A 12,149-nucleotide genomic window follows, 5' to 3' on the forward strand; every position below is an offset into this window, starting at 1 on the left:
GGAAGTGGTGCACCAACGGCCCGTCCGATCTGCGGCCGTTCTATAGCCCGCCGTGCTCCCCAGGATCAGGCGTTTGCGGGACACACGCAGCCCTTTGGATTCAAGGCTGTCGCGGAGGTGATTATCTCGGAGAAGGTGAATGAGCGTCTCGAACGTGCCAGTGAGTAAGATGGCGAGAAGGGCAGGCTTCCTAGTGAGCGGGAGGGAGGAGGAGCGGGGGGGGGGGGGGGGGGAATATTGCTCGGCGCTCGGCTGCATAGCCTGTGCACATGCGCACTCAGTGCGCACTCAGAGCGATCGATCGGGCACGATTCGCGCCTCCATTTTTCTAGAAGAGAGCGGGAGACCGAGACCCTGATCAGCGGGTACGGGGTCAAGGGGGCGTAAGGAAGCGGACTAGTGCGGTTGGCTAGGGTCTGTAGTGGATCACGTGAAGGACCGGGGCTAGCGGAGAGGATGGCGAGAGGCCGTTCGCCCCAAGTCCGTGTCCTAGAGTTGGCCGGCCCGGCCTGCACCCCGGGTCTCAAAGGGCCTCGGTCCCGATGGGACCCTGCCTTCCGTCCTGAGCATAAATGGTCGCGCGGCTTCGCTTCGGGCCCCCTGCATTCCCGGGTGTTAGCTTCCCCGGGTCGGGCTCCTCCTATGTAGTGCCTCGGTGTCCCCTCCGGGAAAGATATAAGTAATCTGTGCCCCATTGGAAGTTCAGTGGGGAGTTAGGTAAAGGCTCAACATTCCCTCCACCCCTCCAACATTTCCTTAAATGCCGTGATACAGCCCCAGATGTTTCGTGACAGGACTGAAGCGATGATAAGTCAGTGTGTAGGCTCCCCCTCAACTTTGCGGGTGTCAGGGAGCTGACCTTAGCTTGAACGGGTGCCCTAGATTCTTGGGACTCATTTCACCCTCTGTTGTGTCCAATGTCTTATGCAAGGGTAGATTTGTTTACATTTCTATTTAAAAAAAAATTTTTTATTCAACTTTACTTTATGTGCGTTGGTGTCAAGGTGGCAGGCCCCTTGGAACTGGAGTTACGGACAGTTGTTAGCCGCGATATGGGTGCTGGGAATTGAACCCATGTCCTTTGGAAGAGCAGACAGTGCTCTTAACCACTGAGCCATCTTTCCAGCCCCCATTTCTTTCTAATGCACACGAATATGTTGAAGAGCTTCGTTTAGTGATTGGATGCTCATTAGGTGCTTGGCATCCTATCTGGCAGTAGGATCTACGTGGTGTATTGGTAAGGTCAGTAAGATGCTGTGTGGCCTTGCTAGTCTTTTTTTTTTTTTTTTTAAACTGAGCCTGGGGTGTCTGTCAGCAAGCTTTGTAACTCTTGGCTGTTTCTCCAGACTACCTTCTTACTTACTTGATGTCCCCAGACTCCTATAGTCAAACATCTAACCACACACACATACTTAAAAAATTATCTACCCAGGTTGGTTAAGAAACCATCATCTTCAGTTTTGTTCGGAGAGCTTAAATCTTTCCAAATAAAAATAAGAGCATAATGTGTTCGGATTTTTACATTTCTTATTTGTTTTGATGGTAATTATTTTTTGTTTGTAATAGGGTCTCACTGTGTAGTCCTGGCTGGCCCGTGATAGGGATATATAGACCAGGCTGGTCTCAAAAAATCACAGTGATCTGCCCGCCTCTGCATTCCAAGTGCAGGGAATAAAGACACGGGGCAAGCATTTGACACATTTTTATCAAGCAGTTTAACTTAAAATCTTCCCAAAGCATCAAACTTGGCTTATTTTTCATTTTGTGATCCTCATTTGTTTTTTTTATGATGTGTTCATGTGTGTTCATGTACTATCTCATCAAGTTGTATAATTATAATAATGAGCTCAGCTGCCTGAAAACAAGTTTTAATAAACACAACAGTCCCTAATAATATTTACATTCCAGCTGGTGTAAAGTGGTCCAGGCATCTGACAAAACGTAGTTATCTATCTGCCTATTGCAGACTCCACTATTAACTGAAGATTCAGAGGGATAGCAACAGAGAATAAAAGTTGTAGATGGTTCATCAGGGAAGAAAAAATGGTCAGGGATTCTACTGTATCTGTCAGTGACATTCTTTGAATAGTTTCTATGCATTTTCTGTGCACCATTTTGATTAACCTTCAGTAACTTAGATAACAGCTGAGGAACCTGAACAGAAAAAAACAAAGTCAACATCCAAAGATAACGCCCCTCCTGAAGCTGGGATTGAAGTGTGTGCTTGTGCCTGGCCTAGGAGGTCTGTGCTCCCAGTGCCCAGGGCGTGCCTCTGCCTTTTACTCAGTGCCTGTCTTTTCTTGCAGCAACTGTCATCCTCTTCTGCAGAATGTACAGAACCAAAGTGGGCTTGAAGGACCGCCAGCAGCTCTACAAGCTGATCATCAGCCAGCTGCTGTATGACGGTTACATCAGCATCGCCAATGGCCTCATCAATGAGATCAAGCCCCAGTCAGTGTGCGCACCCTCGGAGCAGCTCCTGCATCTCATCAAGCTAGGTAACCTGGCTGTGGATCCAGAACAATGTCTTACATGCTTGCCCAGGGCAGTCTTGAGATTACTTGTGTGCACTTCCAGTGTCGATGTGATGTATGCAGAACACAGTGGTGGGCACTGAAAGGAGGAGGAGCCAGGGGATGGGGCTGCTTCTCACGGATTCGTGCCCGTCTGCTGGGCACTCCACAGGGCCCAGCTCAGGACTCAGGGCACACTGGCCCTCTCACCCCTGTAAAGATAATTCTCCTGCCTCCCCCATGCTCCTCTGCTTGGTTCCCTTCTTAACAGACGTTCCAGAAGCTTGCGTTGTTCCTTGACTCAGTTCCACACAGTTGTCCCCTTCCTGCTCCATACTCACCAGAATCTCGGTTGATAACAGGATCGAGGTTGGCCATTGATATCTGTTGAAATACATAATTTATAAAGGGACCCAGTGGCTGCAAGTTCCTGCTACCCACCCCAAAGATTCACACACACACAACCTTTATATTTTGACATGCCCTAAGCAGTGCAACTGCTGGGCCACTTCCTAACCTTACTAAATCCTGCCTTCTCTAGTCTACCTTGGCTGCCCTGGACCCAGAGCACTCCCCCTGGACCCAGAGCACTCCCCCTGGACCCAGAGCACTCCCCCTGGACCCAGAGCACTCCCCCTGGGCCGCACTCCCCCTGGACCCAGAGCACTCCCCCTGGGCCGCACTCCCCCTGGACCCAGAGCACTCCCCCTGGGCCGCACTCCCCCTGGACCCAGAGCACTCCCCCTGGGCCGCACTCCCCCTGGACCCAGAGCACTCCCCTTGGGCCGCACTCCCCCTGGACCCAGAGCACTCCCCTTGGGCCGCACTCCCCCTGGACCCAGAGCACTCCCCTTGGGCCGCACTCCCCCTGGACCCAGAGCACTCCCCCTGGACCCAGAGCACTCCCCCTGGACCCAGAGCACTCCCCCTGGACCCAGAGCACTCCCCCTGGACCCAGAGCACTCCCCCTGGGCCGCACCTCCCCCCACCCCGAGGGCTGCTCCTCTCCATCCTCCACTCTTCTCAGCAAGGCTCCTCCACCTTCTCTTCCTACCTAGGTGGGTCTCCTCCCTCCTCTCTCAGTCAGGAATCTATAAGTCCCGCCTCTGTCCTGCCCAGCTATTGGCTGCCAGCAGCTCAGTGTCTTACGTTTGGACAGACCCAAATGAACATTATAATGCAAGCAGCATAGACTAAATCCCTGCAGATGCCTGCCTTACCCGCTCAGCGGTGTTTTGAATCCCCCAGCTGCATCCACATGTTACTCCCAACATTTCTGGAAAGTTAGTTTAGTTTCAGGTTGCTTTCAGTCTGACCCCTCCTTTTAGCAAGTGATAAACGAGGTGTGCCCTCGTTTAATTCTACATATCCTTAAAAGTGTATAATGTCGGGCTGGTGAGACGGCTCACAGGTTAAGAGCACTGGCTGCTCTTCCAAAGGTTCTGAGTTCAATTCCCAGCAACCACATGATGACGCACAAACATCTATAATGGGATCTCATGCCCTGTTCTGACACATAGGGTATATGCATATAGAACACACATATACATAAAGTGAATAAGTGATCTTTTTAAAAAAAATATATGATGTTGAAGCAATATAATGTTGAAGACTGGTTCTGATGGGTTTTATTTTAAATATTTAAAGAAACAAGCAAGTCCCTAGTTAGAGTCAAGGCCTGCTTTTGTTTTGAACAGCAAGAGTTAATGCCTGGGAAGGGACTGCAAAAGTTCTTCGTGTGTTTTGGTTCTTGTATCAATTACTGTTATTATTTATGTGATATGTGAGGTTATGTCTAAATCCAACCCTTTCTTGTTTGTTATGAGGGATGGTTTTTATTATTTTGTATATTTGAGATTTTCCCTGTATGCATGTGTGCTGTGTTGACTGCACAGAAGGCCTGAAGAGGGCGTCCCATTCCCCAGAACAAGAGTTGCAAGCAGTTTGTAAGCTGCCGTGTGGTGCTGAGACTCGCACTCACTCCTGGAGGGCCCAGTGCTCTCAGCACCGAGCGGCTCTCCAGCCTCTGCAGTGTGCTTTTGGTTTTTTTAGGTTTATTTTTTATTTTATGTGTATGTGCATATACCATATGAGTACCATCTTTCTAGCCTCTTTTGTTTTGTTTTGAAGACAAAGTTTCACTATGTAGCCCTGGCTGGCCTGGAAATTAAATTATGTAGACCAGGCTGGCCCCTGCTCAACCTACCTCTGCCTCCCGTGAGTGCTGGGATTAAAGGTGAGCACCACCATGCCCAGCTTTTTGCTTGCCTGTCTACTTGCTTACAGTAGTATTCTATGTCTCCCAGGCTGCCGTGAACTCAACATGTAAGACGTGGGTCTTAAACTCGAGACCCTCCTGCCTCAGACTTCTAAATTCTGGGATCACGGGCTTCTGTCATAACACCAACAAACATACTATTTATAAACTAAATTATACTCAAGCATGGCATTCTTTAAAAATATTTCACTAATGTTAGCAGTACAACAACGCACATCAAAGCCACTGCTAACTGGTCACAGCCCTAAAGGTTAGAATTGAGGGCTGGAAAATAGAATAGCTCAGGGAAAGGGTATTTGCCTGGCAGCTGTGAGCCCTCTCCCCCCCCCCCCCCGCACCCCCCCCCACTGTCCTCAGCACCACAAAATAAGCCAGAGTTGTGTTCCACTCTGACGGGCACTGCTGCTTGTGTCACATTGTGGTGTCCTGTTAGAGCGAATGGCTGTGGATGCATAACTTCCCTTTCCCAGCTGGCTCTGCCCGAGTGCACCTTTAGCATGGAATGGACAGGGCTCACGGTCGATCTGCTCCAGAAGGGATCTTTGCATTTGCAGACCTTCTCACGATCTTCCTCTTGATTCCTTTAGGGATGGAGAATGATGACACTGCAGTTCAGTATGCCATTGGTCGCTCGGACACGGTCGCCCCGGGCACAGGGATCGACCTGGAGTTTGATGCAGATGTCCAAACAATGTCACCCGAGGCTTCCGAGTATGAAACCTGTTATGTCACTTCCCACAAAGGCCCATGCCGCGTGGCCACCTATAGCAGAGATGGGCAGTTAATAGCCACCGGATCTGCTGACGCTTCCATAAAGATACTGGACACAGAAAGAATGCTGGCCAAAAGTGCCATGCCGATCGAGGTACCATTCCCGCCTACCTTTGCTCCAGACAACGCAGCTGGGTTGTCACCAGCTCTGGTTTGCCCCGTGGGGCTGTGGGCTTGGACCGAGCGCCTCTGCCTTGAGCATCTATCTCTCCTTTTCTTGTTGGTCCAGGTCATGATGAATGAGACTGCGCAACAGAACATGGAGAACCACCCAGTGATTCGAACTCTTTACGACCACGTGGATGAAGTCACTTGTCTTGCTTTTCACCCAACAGAACAGATCCTGGCCTCGGGCTCAAGGGATTATACTCTAAAACTATTTGATTATTCCAAACCATCTGCAAAAAGAGCCTTCAAATACATCCAGGTTAGACATATCAGGAGAGCACTGGACCTTTAGACACAGTGTTTCATGGCTGTTTTCTTAGACTCGGGGATGTCATGACTTTTTTTTCCAAGTGGTCTCAGTGACCACTATAGAGGATGTGCCCTACGTGGCACTTAGATGAGATGCCATTGGTGTAGAGTCACTGACTGTCCTCTGCCCAAGCAAGACAGCAGATGAGCTGGGTAATCCCAGCCCTCAGGAGGACCGTCGCAAGTTCAAGGCCAACCTGCTGCATAGTGAATTCCCTGCGAGCTTGAGCCATAGCGGGAGACCCTGTCTCAAAAGGAGGTTTGAGGATGGGTCGCTTTTATGAAACTGTGGGACCAAGCCTCAGAACTGGGGGGAGGGGGGGAGACAAGCAAAACAATGGAGGGGGCAGGGTAGAGACAAAAGAAAACCCTGCCTTCCCCAACAGTGCCTTCCTCAGTAAAAGTAACCTGGGCCTAGTCCTCAAAGCTTCTGGCCTCGAATGTTTTCAGCTTCTGAGGCTTGCTGCTAAATAAGCGCCTCCCCCCTCCCCCCTTCTGGCTGGGTCACCTCAGCTGTCCTGGCTCAGGTCCCAGGCTGACTGGGTCCACCTGGCTTCTCTCAATTCCGCCCGAGTTGCTCTGCTTGACCTCATGCTAACTTTGGCAATATCATTCTGGCTCCTCATTCTCTGGCTTCACCTATATCTAACTTGTTCCCTCTTCACCCTGTCTCTCTAAAACTGCCTCTTCCTCTCTCACTGCCCCTCAAATAGCTTCCCTTTCCTCTCTTTTCTCGTGAGAACTGGGCAGATCTCATCTCTGATTCATTCTATCAAATCTTTCTCTGATTTGTCACTTTGCCACTCAATTAGACATCGATTTCTCACATGAGTGCTTCCTTCTACAAACTAAATTTACTGTCTTTGTTTCGGATTAACAGTGTGTAATAAGGGTCTGTCGTGTTCCACCCAGAAGGATTACTGGCGTGTGCTAAACGTGGGCCACACTACGACTAGAAAAAGGCTATTCCAGTAAATAATACTCTCTCAGGGTTCACAATGTGATCAGCTAGCCTACAGAAGTGCCAGTTGGAAGTGTTAGTCATCTGAGAAAAGCAACATATGGTCTCCTGCTGAGTCTGCTGCAGAAATACTCATGTTTCAGAAGCAGCTTCTGGCCCTCATCTGGGTTTTCCTGAGAAATCCCTAGAGCAGATTACGGAAGCTTCCTTCCCTCTCTTGTGGCTGCGTGAGTGTAGCTGCTCCAGTCCATTTGTAAGGCTCCGTCTGATTCTGTCCCTTGTTCATTTGCAAGTGAAGTTCCTCTCTGGTTTTAGGAATATGAGATCAGTAACTAGTTCTAGAAGGAACGAGTTTTCTGTGTCCCAGAAAGTGCTTTTGTCAGCTCGGTCAGGTGCAGGTGACTGACACTGTGCTCTGTCCCCAGGAAGCGGAGATGCTGCGCTCCATCTCCTTCCACCCTTCTGGAGACTTCGTCCTCGTTGGAACTCAGCACCCCACGCTCCGCCTGTATGACATCAACACCTTCCAGTGCTTTGTCTCCTGCAATCCCCAGGACCAGCACACCGATGCCATCTGTTCCGTCAACTATAACCCCAGTGCCAACATGTACGTCACTGGCAGCAAGGACGGCTGCATCAAGCTGTGGGATGGCGTCTCCAATCGCTGCATCACAACCTTTGAGAAGGCTCACGATGGGGCAGAAGTCTGTTCTGCCATTTTCTCCAAGAATTCCAAGTACATCCTCTCAAGTGGAAAAGACTCTGTAGCTAAACTCTGGGAGATATCCACGGGACGGACACTCGTGAGGTACACAGGTGCGTGAGAAGTGCTGCTGGGATTTCTCGGAGATCACACTGCTGAGGGGTGAGAGGACCAAGGAGAGAGATTCAGAGAAGGCCCCGGAAGAGAGCACCAGTGTCATGTGAAGTAGACCCTCAGTACCCCTTTAATTTAGTTCCTGTTAGTTTTTAGTTTGCAGTGGTTGTACCCAGGCTCTTTTTTATGGTGATTCTGGTTGAATTTGCCCAGTGCAGTCCTCAGTTCAGGTTTGGGTATAGTGAGTGCTGGCTACTGCGGAGGTTCAATCTGTTCTGTAGCAGCTAAGAGTGGTGTTGGACAGAATACCACTGTGGTAGTTCCACCGCCTCCCTCCTGTGAGATGTTAGCCACTCACATTAAACACAGGATTCAGAGAGACCAGTATTGTAAGGAGCTGAGTTAGTCCCTTGGAGAGGGACATGGAAGAGCTGGTGACATCCAGGCCACTAGGGTGCAGCACAGTTCCTCTCTGTGGCACAAGCTAGCTGCCAAAGTAACTTCTGTTACTTTATATAATGTCATTTTGGAAACCACCTCTTAGACCCAGATAGATGCTCCTTGCATGAAGAAGCAGTCAGTGTCAGTGTGAACACTTTCAGTTTACAAGTGACAGCCCTTGCTTCCCAGGGGACAGTGCACCAGACAGACATGTTCCAGAGTGCTACCAGGAGCTTGGGTGCTTACTTTAGTAAGGCATTGTCATTTTGGTTTGGGGAATTTTTTTTCAAAGGAATGTATAGACACATTCCTTATTTCCTAAGTCAGCTCCCTGACAGTCAATAAGTGAGGTTTCCCTTCTGGTTTTAAGATATACTTAGAAAGCAGAGTGTTCTTGGAATGGCAATAGAAGGGGAAACTGAGGGTGTTAGATGTGCTGAGGTCACGGTACCCAGGTCAGTGGTCTTGGTGTGTAGATGCTGAGGTCACGGTACCCAGGTCAGTGGTCTTGGTGTGTAGATGCTGAGGTCACGGTACACAGGTCAAAGGTCTTAGTCTGTAAATGGGCTGTGGGTAAAAAAAAGATGAGCCCAAATTTACAAGGGTAAAAAGTCAAAATTTACAGTATTTTGCAAGAGAAATTAAAGAGGACAGTTCGTTATAAACTGAGCAGCCTTAAACTCTAGAACTCTGGAATAGAATCGGTGGCGTCTTTCTTGGCTCATCAAGCTGTCTGCGACGCAAGAACTGTGTTGTTTTATTGGTGAAAATTTGAAAAAGTCAGCTTGTTTTACTGATGCGTTATTTGGTAAATGTTTCAGAAAGGCAATTGTCATGTCAAACATTTAAATATGTAGTTGGTAAGTACCTGTACATGCACACAAAAAGGTGTCTGTCAACATCACTGAAAGTCACTGGAACTTAGGAATATACTCACAATTCGCTGCAGAAGCCAGAGGCTACTGTAGAGCATTGAGTAGCTCTGCCCTGCACCCATCACTACACTCAGACTTCTAGATAACCTCTCCTGGTAGCATCTCCTGGGCACTTTTGTCACTTCTTTTAATCCTCAGCACCCTAGAGAGGTGAGAAAGGGCAGGCTTGTGTTAGGAGGCCATCTGCCCGAGGTCATAGCTCCTCAGGAGAGCACACCCTGCTAACTATGAAGGCTGTGTCTTTCCTCGGCAGCCGCGTTCCTCTTGCAGGTCTATACTGCACGCATGCTGCAGTGAGAGTAGCGTGCTTCTGGTTTCTGCGGTTGGAAGCACGTGTGCACTGCATGGGTGTTTGGGAGGCTGTCCGCCAGAATACAGCCCCATGAGTGGTGCAGTGCCTGGCTGGTGTAACTATGCATTGCTTTAAACATGAAACATCTACTCATAGTCAGGAAATGACAAAGCTTCCTTTCGAAAGGTTGGTTTTCATATGGTTTGTCCCAGTAGGTCTGCATGTTAGGAGTTTATTCTGAGGAGGTACAGGTGTGAACAAAAGGTTTTACACAGCATCGCTCAGTGGCTACAAGCTGTATGCTCAGCAGCAAGAGAATCATGAAGTGAAGGCAGACAGAGCCGCACTGCACTGTGGGTGTGACCACAGCTGGAGAGAGGCGGTGTGCTGCAACTGCTGGTTGTCTGCAAGTGCACCAGAATGAGCAAGCAGGCCTTGGGCTGTGGGCACAGCGCTAGAGCGCTGTGGGTCTGCGGCTGCCTCTCCACAGGCTAACATGTTGGTTTGTACGGCAGGCGCGGGTCTGAGCGGACGACAAGTGCACCGCACACAGGCTGTGTTCAACCACACCGAGGACTATATTTTGCTGCCGGACGAAAGGACCATCAGCCTGTGCTGCTGGGACTCTAGGACAGCTGAGCGCAGGAACCTGCTGTCCCTGGGCCACAACAACATCGTGCGCTGCATAGTGCACTCTCCCACCAACCCTGGCTTCATGACGTGCAGCGATGATTTCCGAGCTCGCTTCTGGTACCGGAGGTCCACTACTGACTGAGCTGGCCCCGCTCCTAGGGTTCTTGTCTCAGGACTCTGCCCTCCTCCCTGTATCCTGCCACCGACTGCGGAAGTGAGCAACTTGCACCATCTGTGGCGGGTGTGTGGCCGCCTGGCCCTGCCTTGGATTTGTGTGTGGAAGCTCTTTCTTTACCTTGCTGTAGAATCGTAGTGGGGAAAGTTGGGAACAGCTGTGCAGTTGTCCTGGTACAGTGATTTCGATGTGCTCTCCACCAGCTCAGTGAGTGCAGGACTTGGCGCGGCCTTCAACTCTCGCTCTGGGAGAAGGACAGAGTGTGGAAGTACTTCCTGGGCCTCAGGGTCACACTTGTCACCTCCTGCGCTGTCCCGCCCCCTCTGTATTTTCTTTCCAGATGCATTTTGGCATATGAGGAGGGCTGCGTGTCTGAGGACCTGGGCTCCGTGTGGATCCACCTTGCAGGGATCCCAGCCCCATCCTGAGGTGACATCGTCCTGGTAATAAAGCTCAGATCTACAACCTCACTGTTCCTCCTTCTTCACGTCAATCAAACGAAGGGTTTCTGGCCTCCTGTCTTCCATCCCTGCTGCGCCCTGGATACCGACAGCTCTCGCTGTTAGGGTTGGTGATGAGCCTGCAAACCCAGGAGAGCAGGATCAGGAGCGTAAGACCGCAGCTAAATAGCAAGTTTGAGGCCAGCCTAGGCTACATGAGCCCCTTTCTCAGAAAAAAACAACCCAATAGGTGCCATAGCCCATACCTTAATCCCAGCTCCTGGGCGCCTGAGGCGGGTAGATCTCTGTGAGATCCTAGCCTGGTCTAAATAGTGAGTTCCAGAGTGGCCAGAGCTATACAGTGAAACCTTGTCTCAAAAAAAGGAGGTAATGATGTGATATATTCAGTCCAAGCACCAAGAACCTGCTATCCCCAGCCCGGCGTGTCCCCAGCCAGGGATAGCAGGGGCCTCACCTCAATCTCCCAGAAGGGTGCTGCGCACTCCATCTGATAGGTTTTCTCTCTCGAAGTGTTTGGGAAGCTGGCAGTGTACTGTCTGCGTTACGTCACATGTAGGCGACCCAGCCCTGCATGACCCTCTTAACTAACAAAATCTGCTTTTTGTTTCTCCTGAAGAAGAATCCCTCAGGACCTGAGCAGCAGTACCTGGAAACGGTGTGAGGTCACCAATTAAGCAGTGACCAGGCCCCAGTGACTCATTCCTGAGTTGTGAGAACTTTGGCATAAAAGGTCTGTTCCAGCCTCACCACTGGGGACCACTGGGTTTCTGGTTGTTGTCCTAAAGAGCTGTGTTTCTGTCCACAGGAAGTGCTAACTGGCACTCTTATTTTGCATTCTGACTTTCTGGTATTTGACCCTGGCCACCTGGGGGTGCTGCCCAGAGGTTAGAAGCAGCCCAGTGGGCAGGGGCGAGGACCACCGTTCTGTCTAGGCAAGCCTTGCACTTGTTCCTCTGACATCTCCGGTGCTTTCTGGCAGTGACATGACAGCAGACTTGCCACCATTTTCCCCACCTGCACGCCCTGCACAAGGTGCCATGGTGCGGCAGCCACTCGGGAATTAACGCCAGAGGCTTTGTGCGGTCTTGGGGCTGGCTCGGTGCCGGTAGTCTCAGGGCTAACAGGTGCAGGGTGGAGATGCTCTCTTCTATTTCCAAAACAGTTTCCTCCTCCCCCATACCTTCCTCTCCTTCCTTTTAAAATCCACATCAATGTTTGAGCTGCTGTTCCTGTCAAGAACATCACACGGACTTCTCTTCACAGACCATCTCGCTATGTACCACATAACACCTGGCATTTGAATGAAGAATTTTATACCTGGTCAGGATAACTTACTCCTTCTATGTTGTTTTTAAAGATGTGATTTCTAAAATAAATTTTTGTATATAACAGTGA

The 12,149-nt window shown here is 50.1% G+C and overlaps 1 protein-coding gene across 4 annotated transcripts; it reads left to right on the plus strand.

The window, feature by feature from the left end:
- On the plus strand, nucleotides 1–12,149 carry Cstf1 (cleavage stimulation factor subunit 1). 4 transcript variants are annotated; one of them, XM_052184417.1, is made up of 6 exons: nucleotides 1–160; nucleotides 2,307–2,498; nucleotides 5,379–5,656; nucleotides 5,792–5,989; nucleotides 7,426–7,816; nucleotides 10,001–12,149. In XM_052184417.1, the coding sequence occupies exons 2-6, from the start codon at nucleotides 2,330–2,332 to the stop codon at nucleotides 10,258–10,260; spliced, it is 1,296 nt and encodes a 431-aa protein (XP_052040377.1). In that variant the 5' UTR covers nucleotides 1–160; nucleotides 2,307–2,329; the 3' UTR covers nucleotides 10,261–12,149. The 4 variants fall into 4 exon arrangements, with proteins under 4 accessions (XP_052040377.1, XP_052040380.1, XP_052040379.1 ...); XM_052184420.1 differs by having other exon boundaries at nucleotides 25–117; XM_052184419.1 differs by having other exon boundaries at nucleotides 44–135.

This window comes from Apodemus sylvaticus, chromosome 5 (assembly GCF_947179515.1).
Source record: "Apodemus sylvaticus chromosome 5, mApoSyl1.1, whole genome shotgun sequence".
In the NCBI taxonomy this organism is placed as follows: domain Eukaryota; kingdom Metazoa; phylum Chordata; class Mammalia; order Rodentia; family Muridae; genus Apodemus; species Apodemus sylvaticus.